Consider the following 12,722-nt stretch of genomic DNA (forward strand, 5'->3'; position numbering starts at 1 on the left):
TAGAGGCCAGAACCAGACTGACCAACAGCCTGTATCCCCCGGCTGTGAGGCTGATGAATAGCGCCCCCTTACCCTCACTACCTTTCTCCCATAGACAATAACTACATCCACCAATAAAATAACATTGAACTGGCTTTTGTTGTATTGTTGCATTATTACATATGTGCTGCCCAGAATGTCCTTCTTGTGCTAATGTTTACACTGAAGTTATTTAAGGGTTTATTGGCAGCGGTGTGCAGTCAGGGCAATCAAGCTATGGTTGCCCAATAAAATCTAAAATCATTGTGTGTTAAAAATATAATAAAATAGTTTTGATTTATATCCACATAATCCTGTTGTCCCTTCACTTTCGTCTGAAACATGGTTGTAGTAGTGCTGAAACTGTAGCAACAGTCCCATTAACTTTTGTTGGAAAACAAGTAACTGCACCATTTTTTACTTGACCTAGTTTTAAAACCACTTATGATTTTAATGAGAAATGCTAAACTTGAGCTCATTCAAATTATTAGGACCGGATATAATTGATTACATTTACCAGTACTGATCCAATAGCTGACCAAGTTCATGCATTCGTTCATGCATCTTTGTGTTTGCCTCATCTGCCTGTAACGTTTGAGATCTATGCATGTTAATCTCGTTAGCACCAAGATCAGAACATTTAATGTGTTCAGAGTTCCATCAAAACAGTCCAAATCCTTCAAAATTAAGAAGCACAGACACAACAGATTTCTTATTGAAAACATTTATTTTTCTTCAGCTCATTTAAGACCTGGGTCTCTCCTTCTTGCCTTTGTACAGAGCCAGCAAAGACACGTTGGCTACTTTCACCACTTTGAACCGGACTCCGGGAATATCTCCCACAGCGTGACCCTTACGACCGAATCCTGCGACCAGAACCTCATCGTTCTCCTACAGCAAGCACACAGGAACAAAATCAGGTTAGGACACACATTTGGGACATTTGGTTTGACATTAGCAATTAGCAAATCATATTTGACTAACAATACTTTCTTCAACTTGGTATGTTTCTTATACTTCAGTAAGTTTACTGGACATGAATACATTTTAAAGAAAATAACCTGAGAAACAGATAGCTTGTTTTGAGCATAAAAGAATTGTCCAAAAGGCTTTTTGAATATCAAAAGCTCCTAACATTTTTGGAGGTGATCCTTATTTCAACAAAAGCAGCATGCTGCCAAATGAAACGGATGCAAAAAAAGTCAAACAAACCTCAATGAAGTTGAGGCAGCCGTCATTGGGCACAAAAGCAGTGATTTTCTTTCCGTTTTTGATGAGCTGGACCCTCACACACTTCCTGATGGCAGAGTTGGGCTGCTTAGCCTCAACACCACTGAACAAGATATAAATAAAAGGTTAGAGAAATGGACTTTCATTTTATTTTAATTCTGATGGAAATGCAGTTGATCTCTTACACTTTCTCAAGGACGATGCCCTTGGCGTGAGAGGCTCCTCCGAAGGGGTTAGCCTTCAGAGCAGTGCCCAGGTGAGCCTTCTTGTATTGTTTATCGTGCCATTTCTGCTCACGACGGTGGTTACGGAGCTTACGAGCCGTACGCAATCCACGACACTTTCCTAAAACACAAACCCAACATCAAGTACAATCCTTGAAAACACCAAATTATGTCAAAAATCTTCTCATGTCTAATTCTACAATTACATAATTAAATTTACGGTCAACCAATAAGCAAATGACAATTGTCTTAAACTGCATGTTAACAATCCGCCTGTTTCTGCGTTGGAAATTGTCACACTACAGTAATTCGCTTCACATTTTAAAAACATGGTTTGCAGAGCATCACTGTAATCTTAAATAGGATATCAATGCAGCCAAGTTAGATGAACTCAAATTGTTCTAAAAATAACAGATTGATTTTGTCCATGAAACACATTGTTCTGACTGCCACAAATACGTATCCCGACAGTCAAATTAAAAGCAACCAACTAAACAACTCAACAACGGAGTTTTAGATGCAACAATACAGTAGTGGTTTAATTGACAGGTTAGATACTTAATGTACACTCAAGACAAGACTAACGAGACTAAATCAGGAGCCGTGCTAAGCTAAAATGGCTAACACGCAGTCATGGCCGCTCCACGTTGCGGCGAACCGATAAACTAAATATGTACATTTCCAGCCTCGGGTGCGTTTCAACCTCTTCAAATAAACTCGATTACAGACTTCAATGTATTACAAGTCCGATCAGAGTACATCCACACGCACAGACACATTATTTTCGTGATTTTAATGATATTCGTGAGACATACCCATGATTGCAGGAGCGAGTCTGGGATGGAAAGGAAGAGCCCAGAGTGCACCGCGGCAAAGTCTCCTGTGAGGACCTCAAGAGAGCGGCTTAAATCCCGCCTGAAGGAAAAAGAAAAACATTGATTAAGTTTTAATCTAAAGGTGCTACATTAGGCAAAATTGACTCTTGTGAGCATTAAGTCATATTAAAATGTTGTTACCTCATAAAAAATATACCTGATGTTGTGTTTTTTTTCCTTCACACATGTTTGAATAACCCTTTATTATTAATCTGTCTAGATCTCTAAAGCTCAAAATGCTCTGTTCCACCTTGTGAGGTCATGAAGTGGTAGTTTTCAAGTTAACAGCGCCTTTTAATTTTTCTTTCAAGGAAATTGACAATTCCAAGGCAAAAATGATCCAAATGATTCAAGCGCAGGTGTATGGACTTTAAAAACCTAGTGGAGCACTTGTATTTCCACCTGACATCATAACATGGAACAGAGTGTTTTCAGTCTGAGAGAAGAAAACAGCCTATATATGAAGGATTTGTGTGAATGAAACAAAAACACAACTCCAGGTCTGTTTGTGATGAGGATTATAAAATAGATCAGAAAATAGTATAATAAACTGTCTTTGTTAGATTCACATTTTAGACTTATGTTCTGGGTTCAGAACATTTACAGTGAATGGTTACATAATGGATTTAATTTGTTTCAACTATTATTGGCCCATTAATAGCCAAGTAACTTTCTCTATAGATATTACAAAATATATCGACATAGATTTAAACAAAATTGTGTTAATCCGTCATCTTTATTTTATGTGGAAAAACACTTGCCTTGCATCCAGTATGGCAGGCCTAGAGTGTATGTGTGTGCATGGGTAAAAGTGTGGCTCCTGAATGAAAAAAAAAACAAAAACAAAAAAAGACCAAAGAAAAAGCTCTAATTAATCTAAGGACAGTACAGCAAATATTTCAATGTATATGTCATCTGTTTGGGCTTGGTAACACTCATTCAGTTCTTATTCAAAGATACATATGTCTCATTTTCAGCTCAACAACAGTATTTTATCAATTTGTATTTTTATCAGACAATCTCCCACCAAAGAAAGCTTACATTTATTACATAGAATAAACAAGACAAAAAAATAGAAACACTAATTACAAAAAATCTTTATTATTCCATTCTCTTTACAATAAAACTACACCGGATATGAACTGAATGATGTGACTTTTCTCATTTGCAGTGTTTGGTCACACGTCTTGCTTCGTTAGGGGTCATTTGATGAGGAGGACAAGTTACACAGTGAGGGAAAAAAACATCCAGAGTTCACTTCTTTCCTGATTTCTTAATGCCACCGGCGGCTGCAAAAGAACAGAGGATTTCAATCTTTATTTAGAAACAGAAAAGATGGGTATAAAGTGAGAGGAATTATGAATTTAAATTAAAAAAAAAAAGTTGTGTATCACCCAACTATGAAGAAAATGTAAAAATGTATTTCAAGGTGTGGTGTTGACCTCTGGAACAATTTAGATGAAAGTATAAAAGCCTGTACTGTCTTAAAGGAATTAAAAAAAATATTTATGTTAAAAATATGTAGATCATGATCATTTAGGTTTATTGAACTGAATACTATTGCACTATATATTTTTGTTGGGTGCTTTTGTGAATCATTACCAATATCACCTTCTTGTACTGCTGTTAAGACATATAACAAACATATAACAACATATAACAAATATTTCTATATACTATATAAATTGTAATTAAACTAAGCTGCTATGTGTGCTATGTCTGCAAACTAATAACTTCTGGAATAAGGGGCAGGAAAATACAAGTTTTCTACAGTCTACCTACTCCTTTCGAACACCTGAGCGATGTACTGAAGTCACAAAAATGATGCTCGCTCACATACATACATACATACATACATACATGATTTTAAGATCTTAAAATGGCAACAACAGCTACAATACAATCTTTAGGGCATTTTTAAAAGGTATTTAGGAACAAAATAGCAGATGGGATTTGTGTATTTTGTGGTCAGTTTCCATGTTTGATTTTAATTCAGCCAAATGAATATATAAGTTGAATATATTAATACATGGAGGCATGTAACCAAATAGTAAATGCTTAAACCCTTATTTGACTTTCTATATTCAAGGATTCTTCCAGTTTTTGAGTTTCAGATGAGCACACCATTCTTTAGGCCAATAATATTTACAGATTGGGGACAGGTGTTCAAAATGCAAATGTTTGTTGTAATATAGTGAGTTCTAAAGTTGAATCACTAATAAAAACAATTGTACATTTACCTATTAGATATTTAATCGCAAAGTACAATGTAATCATTAGGGAAATGTGGCTCTTGCCCCGCATCTAAGATTATGACTTTTTGCCATTTTGTCTACCTCTACTACACTCTGCATCTTTATTCTCAGAGTAAATGTTTGTACATTTTCATATTGGACTTCACTACTATATAGACATCCCAGCCAGTACGATAATATGCAGGTGTGGAAGTTTACAGTAAATCACCTCCCACAGGCTGTGATCACTTTAAACAACAGACACTTTATTTTGTACATTTCCTGCTAAATTATGTATTGATAGTGTATATCCTTGACTCATGTTTATATTATAGTGGTTTGTGTTTATTTTTTTTATGGCTCTTTTGAATGGGTGAAGAAATGCTGTGCACTCTGGGCTTCTTGCACCCTTTTTCCCCCCAATGTGGTTTGATTACTGCATATGGCAAATAAACTGAACTGGACTAATTTAACCTTGTTTACCATAACAAGGCAGTGGCTGTGACCCTGGGCAGGAGACTTAACTACATCCATATACATATAGAACAGTGGTGTGACTCACTCAAAGGTCCTTTCCCTGAAGCTTTGGCCTTCAATGCTTCCATCGCCTTCTGCTCCTCCTTCTGCTTCTGTTTGAAAGCCATTTCGTCCTGAAACAAACAGACAGTGTTGACACAAACTCTTCCGAGGTGAACTTAAGCCTGTCTCAATAACAAATTTTGTGAGACGATATATTTCTGAGTTAAATATAGACGATAAACAATAATACTGAAACCAAACCATAAAGCAGAATTAACCCCAAAAAGTATTCTAAATGCACAATGTACAATATGGTTAAAAAATATGAGCTAAAGGCAAATAAATCACAGAATGCAACACTTAAGTAGTTAGTATCTATAATGATGATAGAAGTTCATAATTGTACCCTCTACAGCTCAGTATAATACATACAAAACAATAACATTTTCCCACTAGTTCAAACAAAAAGCACCCTCAAAAATTATTGATCTATCCATCATATATTGAATGGTAAGTCAATACAGAAATTATCGTGACAGGCCAAAGTGTACCATCTCAGTTTTGTGTATTGAGCAGCAGTCAATCTGGATTTGTCTCTAATTTTATTAAATTGAGCTCTTAACACTGCACTGCCACTCAGCCAATACCCACCTCGTCCATATCCTTCGATGCTTTCTTTGGGGCCTTCAGAGGCTTCTTTTTACCACCTAAACACACACATAATGATTACATGTATATCATATAAGTCCTTTTTAATCATAACTACATGGAGAACCAAACTACCACCACTATCTCTCCCACATCACCAACAATTAAACGCATCAACTGAAAAATCAATTAGCATAATGTACACTGTGTTTTGTCTCGTTGCTTCTGTTTCACTGGGAACGCCTGAGCTGTACTAAACCAGTATCCAGACCACGTCCATTTATATGAAAAGATATTACAAATGTCATGTCAATACAATTTGATCAAATATAGAGAAAAAACATTATGCTAAACATCTCCCGCCTGCGTTAGCCAAATGATGCTAAATCCGTAACGCCCGGTTTTTATACCCGTTATTTTTACGCCATTTTAGTATTCAGCACAAATTTAACGAGTCAGTAAATGCAATTACACCTCACCTTCCCTTCCGGACATATTTGATTTATTTCAGTGTAGTTTTCAGATAAAAATAAGGGAAGCTCCCAGCAATACAACAGCCACCGGCGTCGTGCTTCTCGATCTCTTACTCTAATAGAGCCATGCTCAAATCGCTCCGTCAGGACCCCAGGCGCTCCGGAAATAGTACGATACAGACGTGCCTGAGTGTAAATAAACAGTTCATCGTGGGTCATGTGGATGCTAACAAATTAGCCTCGACAAACTGTGAAAAACGACATGACAGCTGCAGGATATGTGATGTTTATATGTGAAACGGGTAGCGGAGTAGGTAACACATGAGTAAATGTGATCCAATGTGGTAGAAAGAATCTGAGAGTAAATATTTTGAGCTAATGGCTAATCGTAAATGAATCTTATCTGGAACTGTCACCTTCCTGGATCTCTTTCGAAAGGTTGTTTTTTATTGTTGTTATATGTCACGGCATTTATCCATAACCTGGTCATTTATAATCAGTGTGTTTGTCTATTTTTAGGGACCAATATTGAAGTGAATTAACAATTCTTCTTCATCCTCTCAAAATCATAATTACAAATGAGGTACAGCACAAAATATTTAGTTGATTTAAAAGATTTTAAAATGTATGTTTCTCGATTTTGATTTTATTATTACCTTCGCCAAGGAGGTTATGTTTTTGCCGGCGTTTGTCTGTTTGTTTGTTTATTTGTTTGTCTGTTAGCAACATAACTCAAAAAGTTATGGACCGATTTTGATGAAATTTTCAGGATTTGTTGGAAATGTGAAAAGGAAGAACTGATTTCATTTTGGGGGTGATCCGGAAGAAATCCTGGATTCTGGATCACTTTGAAATTTTAGTTAACATTGTGGTAAATGGGGCCAAAAATGTTGTTTCTCAATATCTCGGTTAATTATTGACCAAACCCCATGAAATTTGACTCAGGGATGGACAATGGGATCCTCTTTCATTCCAAATTGAAAGATACGAGACAAATATTTATGGAAAACACAATTAATATGAGGGGAACTGTAGTCCTTGGCGGAGGTCTGCGCTCTCTGAGTGCTTTTCTAGTTTCTGATGTTATTATTTCTGATGTTAATATTATCAAGTTAATTTATCTTTAAGTTTCATATAAGGTTATTCTTTGTTTCCACTTGTCATGTATTGTTAACTTACATAAAGTGATATTGGGAGTATAGCATTGTTCATTTGCCTAATTATTTGGTTCATAAATTCAAACACTTTCTATCAGTTAATAAGGCCAGTAATTTTTCACATTTAAATTTTTCAGATACAGAGGGGTCCAGTTGTGCGTTTTATCCCGTAGTTTCTCTGTGAACGGTTCCAGACCAGCCCTCACTACTGTAGTACGGTTCTACAGTGATGCCCCAAACCTCAAACCTCCAGAAGGAAATGACCGGAGAGGAGCAGAGGCTGTCAAAGAGAAGGCCCTCACCACTCTACAGGTAAAAACATGTGTAGATAACTTCTATTTTGGTAGTGATTTGCAGGTTGAATGAGAATTTAATTTTGATTGGGTTACAGTATAACAAACTAGGGTCAACATCTGCAGTCTCTACCACAGAGTTCTCCAACTCAATTTTAACTATAGATAGTCTAGGATGTTATGATGTCAACTGAGCATGACTTATAAAGAATTGTACAATTTAATGTTGTCTCATCAGAGTGCAGCAGCTTTGGGTCGGCAGTGGGCTCACAGCTCATCTCAGGCGCTCAGCTCGACTCTGAACTCGTGGTGGAGTCAATATGAAGAGTTTGTGGGAATCAACGAGGTCCGGGAAGCGCAGACCAAAGTCACACAGGTCAGATATGGATAAAATGGAGCAACACACAAAATAAAAATCTACCTAGTACAGTACACTCTAGAAACACTTGATTTTTCATATACATATACATATATATATATATATATGTATATATATATACATATATAGATAGATAGATAGATAGATAGATGGATAGATAAATAGATAGTTAAAATAAGACTAAAGTAAATGCCTAAACTCCTCCCACAACCACATTTTAAATAGAGCTGCTAAACTGGGATGTGTTTGGAGGACTAAATGGGAGAGTGAGGGGAGAGGAGGGGTGGAGTCTGAGGTATAAGGAACAGTGTGATTGGTCTAATGGGGAATTCTAAAAATTTATCCCTCTATCTATGTCATCACCATCCAAAATGTAGGGAGAATTTATGCACAAGGATAGTATTTTTCTGTCACTTTAAAGATTATTTTGTTGAAAGTAATGCATTTTTTAAATGGTCTAATTATGGTCTAATCCTAGCCATTTTTACACTAGTTTTGGCCTTTGTTAACATTACAGTTGCCTGGTAACAGTTATGGAATTACCTCTTTGAAACCTCTTGAAACAACAACAACTCACCCTTATGTAACACATAACCCTATTACCTGTCAATCATGATTTTATCTTTGCACTGTTTTCTGATTACGACTTCTTGTACATAACTGAGATATATTTGTATTACTATACTTCTATATTTCATTTTTACTTGTACATATAGATTTATATAATTATGCCTTATTTGGCACAAGTCTCTTGTTATTTTAGAATTTATTAATACAATTTATATTTTTGCTCTTTATTATTATAATATAATGATGTGTGAGCTACTGCATCCAAACTGTTTCTCTTGTGGATCAATAAAATTTGTCTAAGTTAAGTGTTATGGTGTTAACTATTGAAAAGTGTAATTTCACCCAGTCATATGCTCATAAAGTATTTTTTCCCCTGTTCTATGTCTGCTAGGCTGAGGCAGACTTCATGGTGTCCCGGTCGGTGGTCAGAGAGGCTCATGTGAATGTGGAGGCACTGCAGCTCAGACTGAAGGAGGTCAGAGAGAGACTGGAGCGAGTGTCCAGAGAAGAGCCACACTATCTGGAGCTGGCCACCATAGAACACAAACTACTACAGGTACCAGGACTGGACTAGAACTGGACCAGGACTGAACCAGGACTGAAAAAAGACTTAACCAGAACTGAACGAGGGCCTGACTCAGGACTAAACCAGGACCAGGACTATGGGAGCTCACTCCTTCTGTGTTTTTCCAGGAGGACCGGAGGCTGCGCTCAGCCTATGAGCTGGCAGAGGGGTCTGAAAGGGAGAAGTTTGCTTTGTTTTCTGCTGCGGTGAGAGAGAGCCACGAGAAGGAGCGCACCAGAGCCGAACGGACCAAGAACTGGTCTGTGATTGGGTCGGTGCTCGGCGCCATCATCGGGGTCATGGGGTCCACCTACGTCAATAGGGTCAGACTGCAGGTGAGGTGGTTTGCTTAGTTTAGTTTTTTATTTGTTAAATTGAGGTGATATCCATTATTATCTTTTCTGCTTTATGAAGTATCATAGATGTGGTTATGTCCCAGTATCTACTGTCAATCACCCAATAGAATTTTTTATTTATCCCTGAGCAATTTAAAGCAGTTAAAAAACAATAAAAAATGGAACTCCAACAAAAATGGAACCCCTCTCTCTACTAGAGAGAAAGAGAGGGAGAGAGACACAGACACAGAGAGCTGCCACTATAGTAGTAGTCGTATACCATGCGATTTGTATGTTATAGAATATTTATATAATTATTATATGTATATCTCACTAGACTTTTTGTTTTTGTTTTTCTTTATTAGGACCAAGTTAAATCGAAAATACTATAACCATACTCTTACTACAAACAAATATGTGTTTTCTCAGCCTGACATGAATAAAAAATGAGATTCAGTTCCCAGGTCACATCTTAAATGCAAGATCCCCAATCAGGTTTTACAGCAGACTACAGTTTTTTGTAGCTGTTATCTTTTCTCATTTGCCCTTTTGAAGTTGTATTTGGAGTGATTCATTCATTTTTGAGCGATCTTTTATTGCTTATTTTCAAGACGCCATATTGCCGTTTATTGTTTAATGCTAGTTTAATGCTACAGCTATCCATCAGAGTTACCGGCTCTTTGTTGTTATGACGTTTAAGGCTACATCAGCTCTCACTGAGCACGGGTGTTTTTATTTTTATTTTTAATTTTTTAATTAAGTCATTATAGATGAATATTGCAATTTAAAATGTCCACATTATAAAGCAGATACAAGAACAGTATGTCTTATTTAATTTTAGTGCATAGAAATACTATTAGAATCCTAAAATAATCTAAAAACACACTTGAAGTGTCAAAAACACCAAATTCTACCAGTTAAACTAGCAACCAGACCAGGACTAAACCTATGAGAAAGCAGCCAATAATAGAAGCATGTATGATGTTTTGAATTCTCTCCTCCTCAAACCTATTTTTTTTTCTTTTCAGGAACTTAAGAGTTTGTTACTTGAAGCTCAGAAGGGACCAGAAAACCTCCAAGAAGCTTTACGTGTCCAGGCCACGAACCACCGAACGCAGCAAGATGAACTAGGCTCTCTTATCAACCAGATGAGGCTCTCTCTGCACAACTTCACAAACAATGACAAAAACACTGAAACCACTCCACAAATTCCACCCAATATTGTGTCCTTAAACTTTGATTCTGCATTGCAACATCTCCAAGAGGGACAGCAACTTGTTCAAAATAGTTTAAACGGACTAAAACTTAACTTGGAGTTGGTACAAAATGATGTGACAATTGTAAAAAAGGTTGTAAGTGAACACAAAGTTGTTGCAAAACCGGAAAAGACAAAGAAAGTTGAAATTTTAACCGGAGAAACGTTAAAAGAAGAGATTTGGGTGAGAAATTTGGAAGAATCACAGAGAAACTTGCATGTGAAGATAAGGGACAGTGTGGTGTACAATGCTGTGGTGGTTTATACTGCCAGTGCCTTAGCTGTATCTGTGCTCTATCTGCTGCTGAGAGGAGCCACGCCATAAAGAAACTAGACCGGGACTAGATCGAGGCTAGACCGAGGCTAGACCAGGATTAGACCGAGACTAGACGGGAACTAAACCAGAACTAAACCAAGAGTGAATCAGAACTAGACCAGGACTACTAGACAGAGACTTAGGGCCGAGACTTAGGGCCGAGACTTAGGGCCGAGACTTAGGGCCGAGACTTAGGGCCGAGACTTAGGGCCGAGACTAGACCGGGTCTAGACCGGGTCTGACATAGGACTAGAACAGGACTGGATCAGGACTGACTAAATTGTCTGGGACAGGACTGAACGAGGACTCAACCAGGACTAAACTTGGTGAGGGACAGGACTAAACCTGCATCAGGACAAAAATAGGACCATGTTGACTAAACAAAGTCCTTAGTCCTTATAAAGTTCCAGCGCTACACAGGGGATGCACAGATATAAATACTGGTTTCCGATATCCGCAACGAGTCAGGAAATTTGGCTGGATCGAGTATTGGCCCCATATTGGTGCATCTCTAGGCTACCCTTTTTTTAGGGTTTAAGATGAACTAAACCAGAAGATACTAAAAAAGATTAGTGATGCTGGTAATGTGTAACACTCTATTACCAGCTTTAAATAATAAATAGACTTGTACACTGGGGAGAAACAATGCTATAAGATAGATTTGCTGTGTAAAATGTGCTCTTTATACAAACTGTGATTTACATATAATGATAATAAATGTAGCTGTGTATAAATCTTTTCTTTAATTACATTTAGTAATGAAATCACCCAAAATGCATTGTTATTTTGAAAATTTGTCTTTACTATTTGGTCACGTATGAAAGCAATTTATGTGCCAACCACTAGAGGGCAGACATGCATTTGGATTGAAAATAGAAGTGTTACTTGGATGCACAGAAAGGGGGGGGTGTGATGCTAACTGTAGGCATTGCTCTGTCTGAAGCTCTTAGACTTTGATCTGAGCTTTATTTTTAAAACAATCTGAACAGAAAGAGCTGATTTCACTCCCACCTTTTTGTTGAAAATCTAACCGAACCATGAACGCTCATATTGATTACAGCAGATTCCGGAAAGGCTCTAAGCAAACTCTAAATTCATTTTGTATTTTGTCTTGAGTTTTCATTCTATAAATGAATGAAAAAATTAAATTAAATCTATTCAAACTTTTTTGTCTGTGTTTGCTAATGTGTGCATTGTGTCACCACTGTAACTTCTGAACATTCCAACATACACATACGCATTGAACAGTAGAGACAGACAACTCCAGGGCTGAAATTATCCAAATCATTCTAATAAAGGTGTATGGAGTTTAAAAACACAATGGAGCACTTTCTGTATTACCAACTGACCTCACAAGTTGGAACTTGTGAGTGAGAACTTAAAGTGTTTTCAATTTACAGCCTAAATATGCAGAGTTTGTGTGTTAAAAATGTGAATGAAACAAAACAGGTCCACTCCAGGTATGTGGGGAAACAACTATAACAGATCAGAAAATTGCATAATATGGGCCTTTTAATTGATGTAAAAATATGAGAAATATTTACAACCGGTACAACCCGCCAAACCTAGAAAAGCACTCAGAGAGCGCAGACCTCCGCCAAGGACTATCCCAATTTTTTATATAAATTGCG

General features: G+C 37.1%; 3 protein-coding genes across 3 annotated transcripts; 1 reads left to right on the forward strand and 2 right to left on the reverse strand.

Moving 5' to 3' along the window:
• Window positions 1-726: 726 nt before the first annotated feature.
• rps23 (ribosomal protein S23) lies at window positions 727-2,435 on the reverse strand. Its single transcript, XM_020922090.2, has 4 exons — window positions 2,288-2,435; window positions 1,434-1,593; window positions 1,231-1,351; window positions 727-909 (listed from the first exon to the last, which is right to left on the reverse strand). The coding sequence occupies exons 1-4, from the start codon at window positions 2,289-2,291 to the stop codon at window positions 763-765; spliced, it is 432 nt and encodes a 143-aa protein (XP_020777749.1). The 5' UTR covers window positions 2,292-2,435; the 3' UTR covers window positions 727-762.
• Window positions 2,436-3,429: 994 nt separating this feature from the next.
• On the reverse strand, window positions 3,430-6,371 carry tma7 (translation machinery associated 7 homolog). The gene is made up of 4 exons (XM_020922108.2): window positions 6,228-6,371; window positions 5,752-5,807; window positions 5,144-5,231; window positions 3,430-3,636 (listed from the first exon to the last, which is right to left on the reverse strand). Exons 1-4 carry the CDS (start codon window positions 6,241-6,243, stop codon window positions 3,602-3,604), a joined length of 195 nt encoding a protein of 64 aa, XP_020777767.1. The 5' UTR covers window positions 6,244-6,371; the 3' UTR covers window positions 3,430-3,601.
• A 31-nt stretch (window positions 6,372-6,402) lies between these two features.
• Window positions 6,403-12,254, forward strand: ccdc51 (coiled-coil domain containing 51). The gene is made up of 7 exons (XM_020922088.2): window positions 6,403-6,659; window positions 6,741-6,804; window positions 7,516-7,690; window positions 7,910-8,047; window positions 9,012-9,176; window positions 9,314-9,520; window positions 10,549-12,254. Exons 2-7 carry the CDS (start codon window positions 6,800-6,802, stop codon window positions 11,098-11,100), a joined length of 1,242 nt encoding a protein of 413 aa, XP_020777747.1. The 5' UTR covers window positions 6,403-6,659; window positions 6,741-6,799; the 3' UTR covers window positions 11,101-12,254.
• The last annotated feature ends 468 nt before the right edge of the window (window positions 12,255-12,722 follow it).

Source organism: Boleophthalmus pectinirostris, unplaced genomic scaffold (genome assembly GCF_026225935.1).
Source record: "Boleophthalmus pectinirostris isolate CB_2022bp ecotype Guang Dong unplaced genomic scaffold, ASM2622593v1 HiC_scaffold_23, whole genome shotgun sequence".
NCBI lineage: Eukaryota > Metazoa > Chordata > Actinopteri > Gobiiformes > Gobiidae > Boleophthalmus > Boleophthalmus pectinirostris.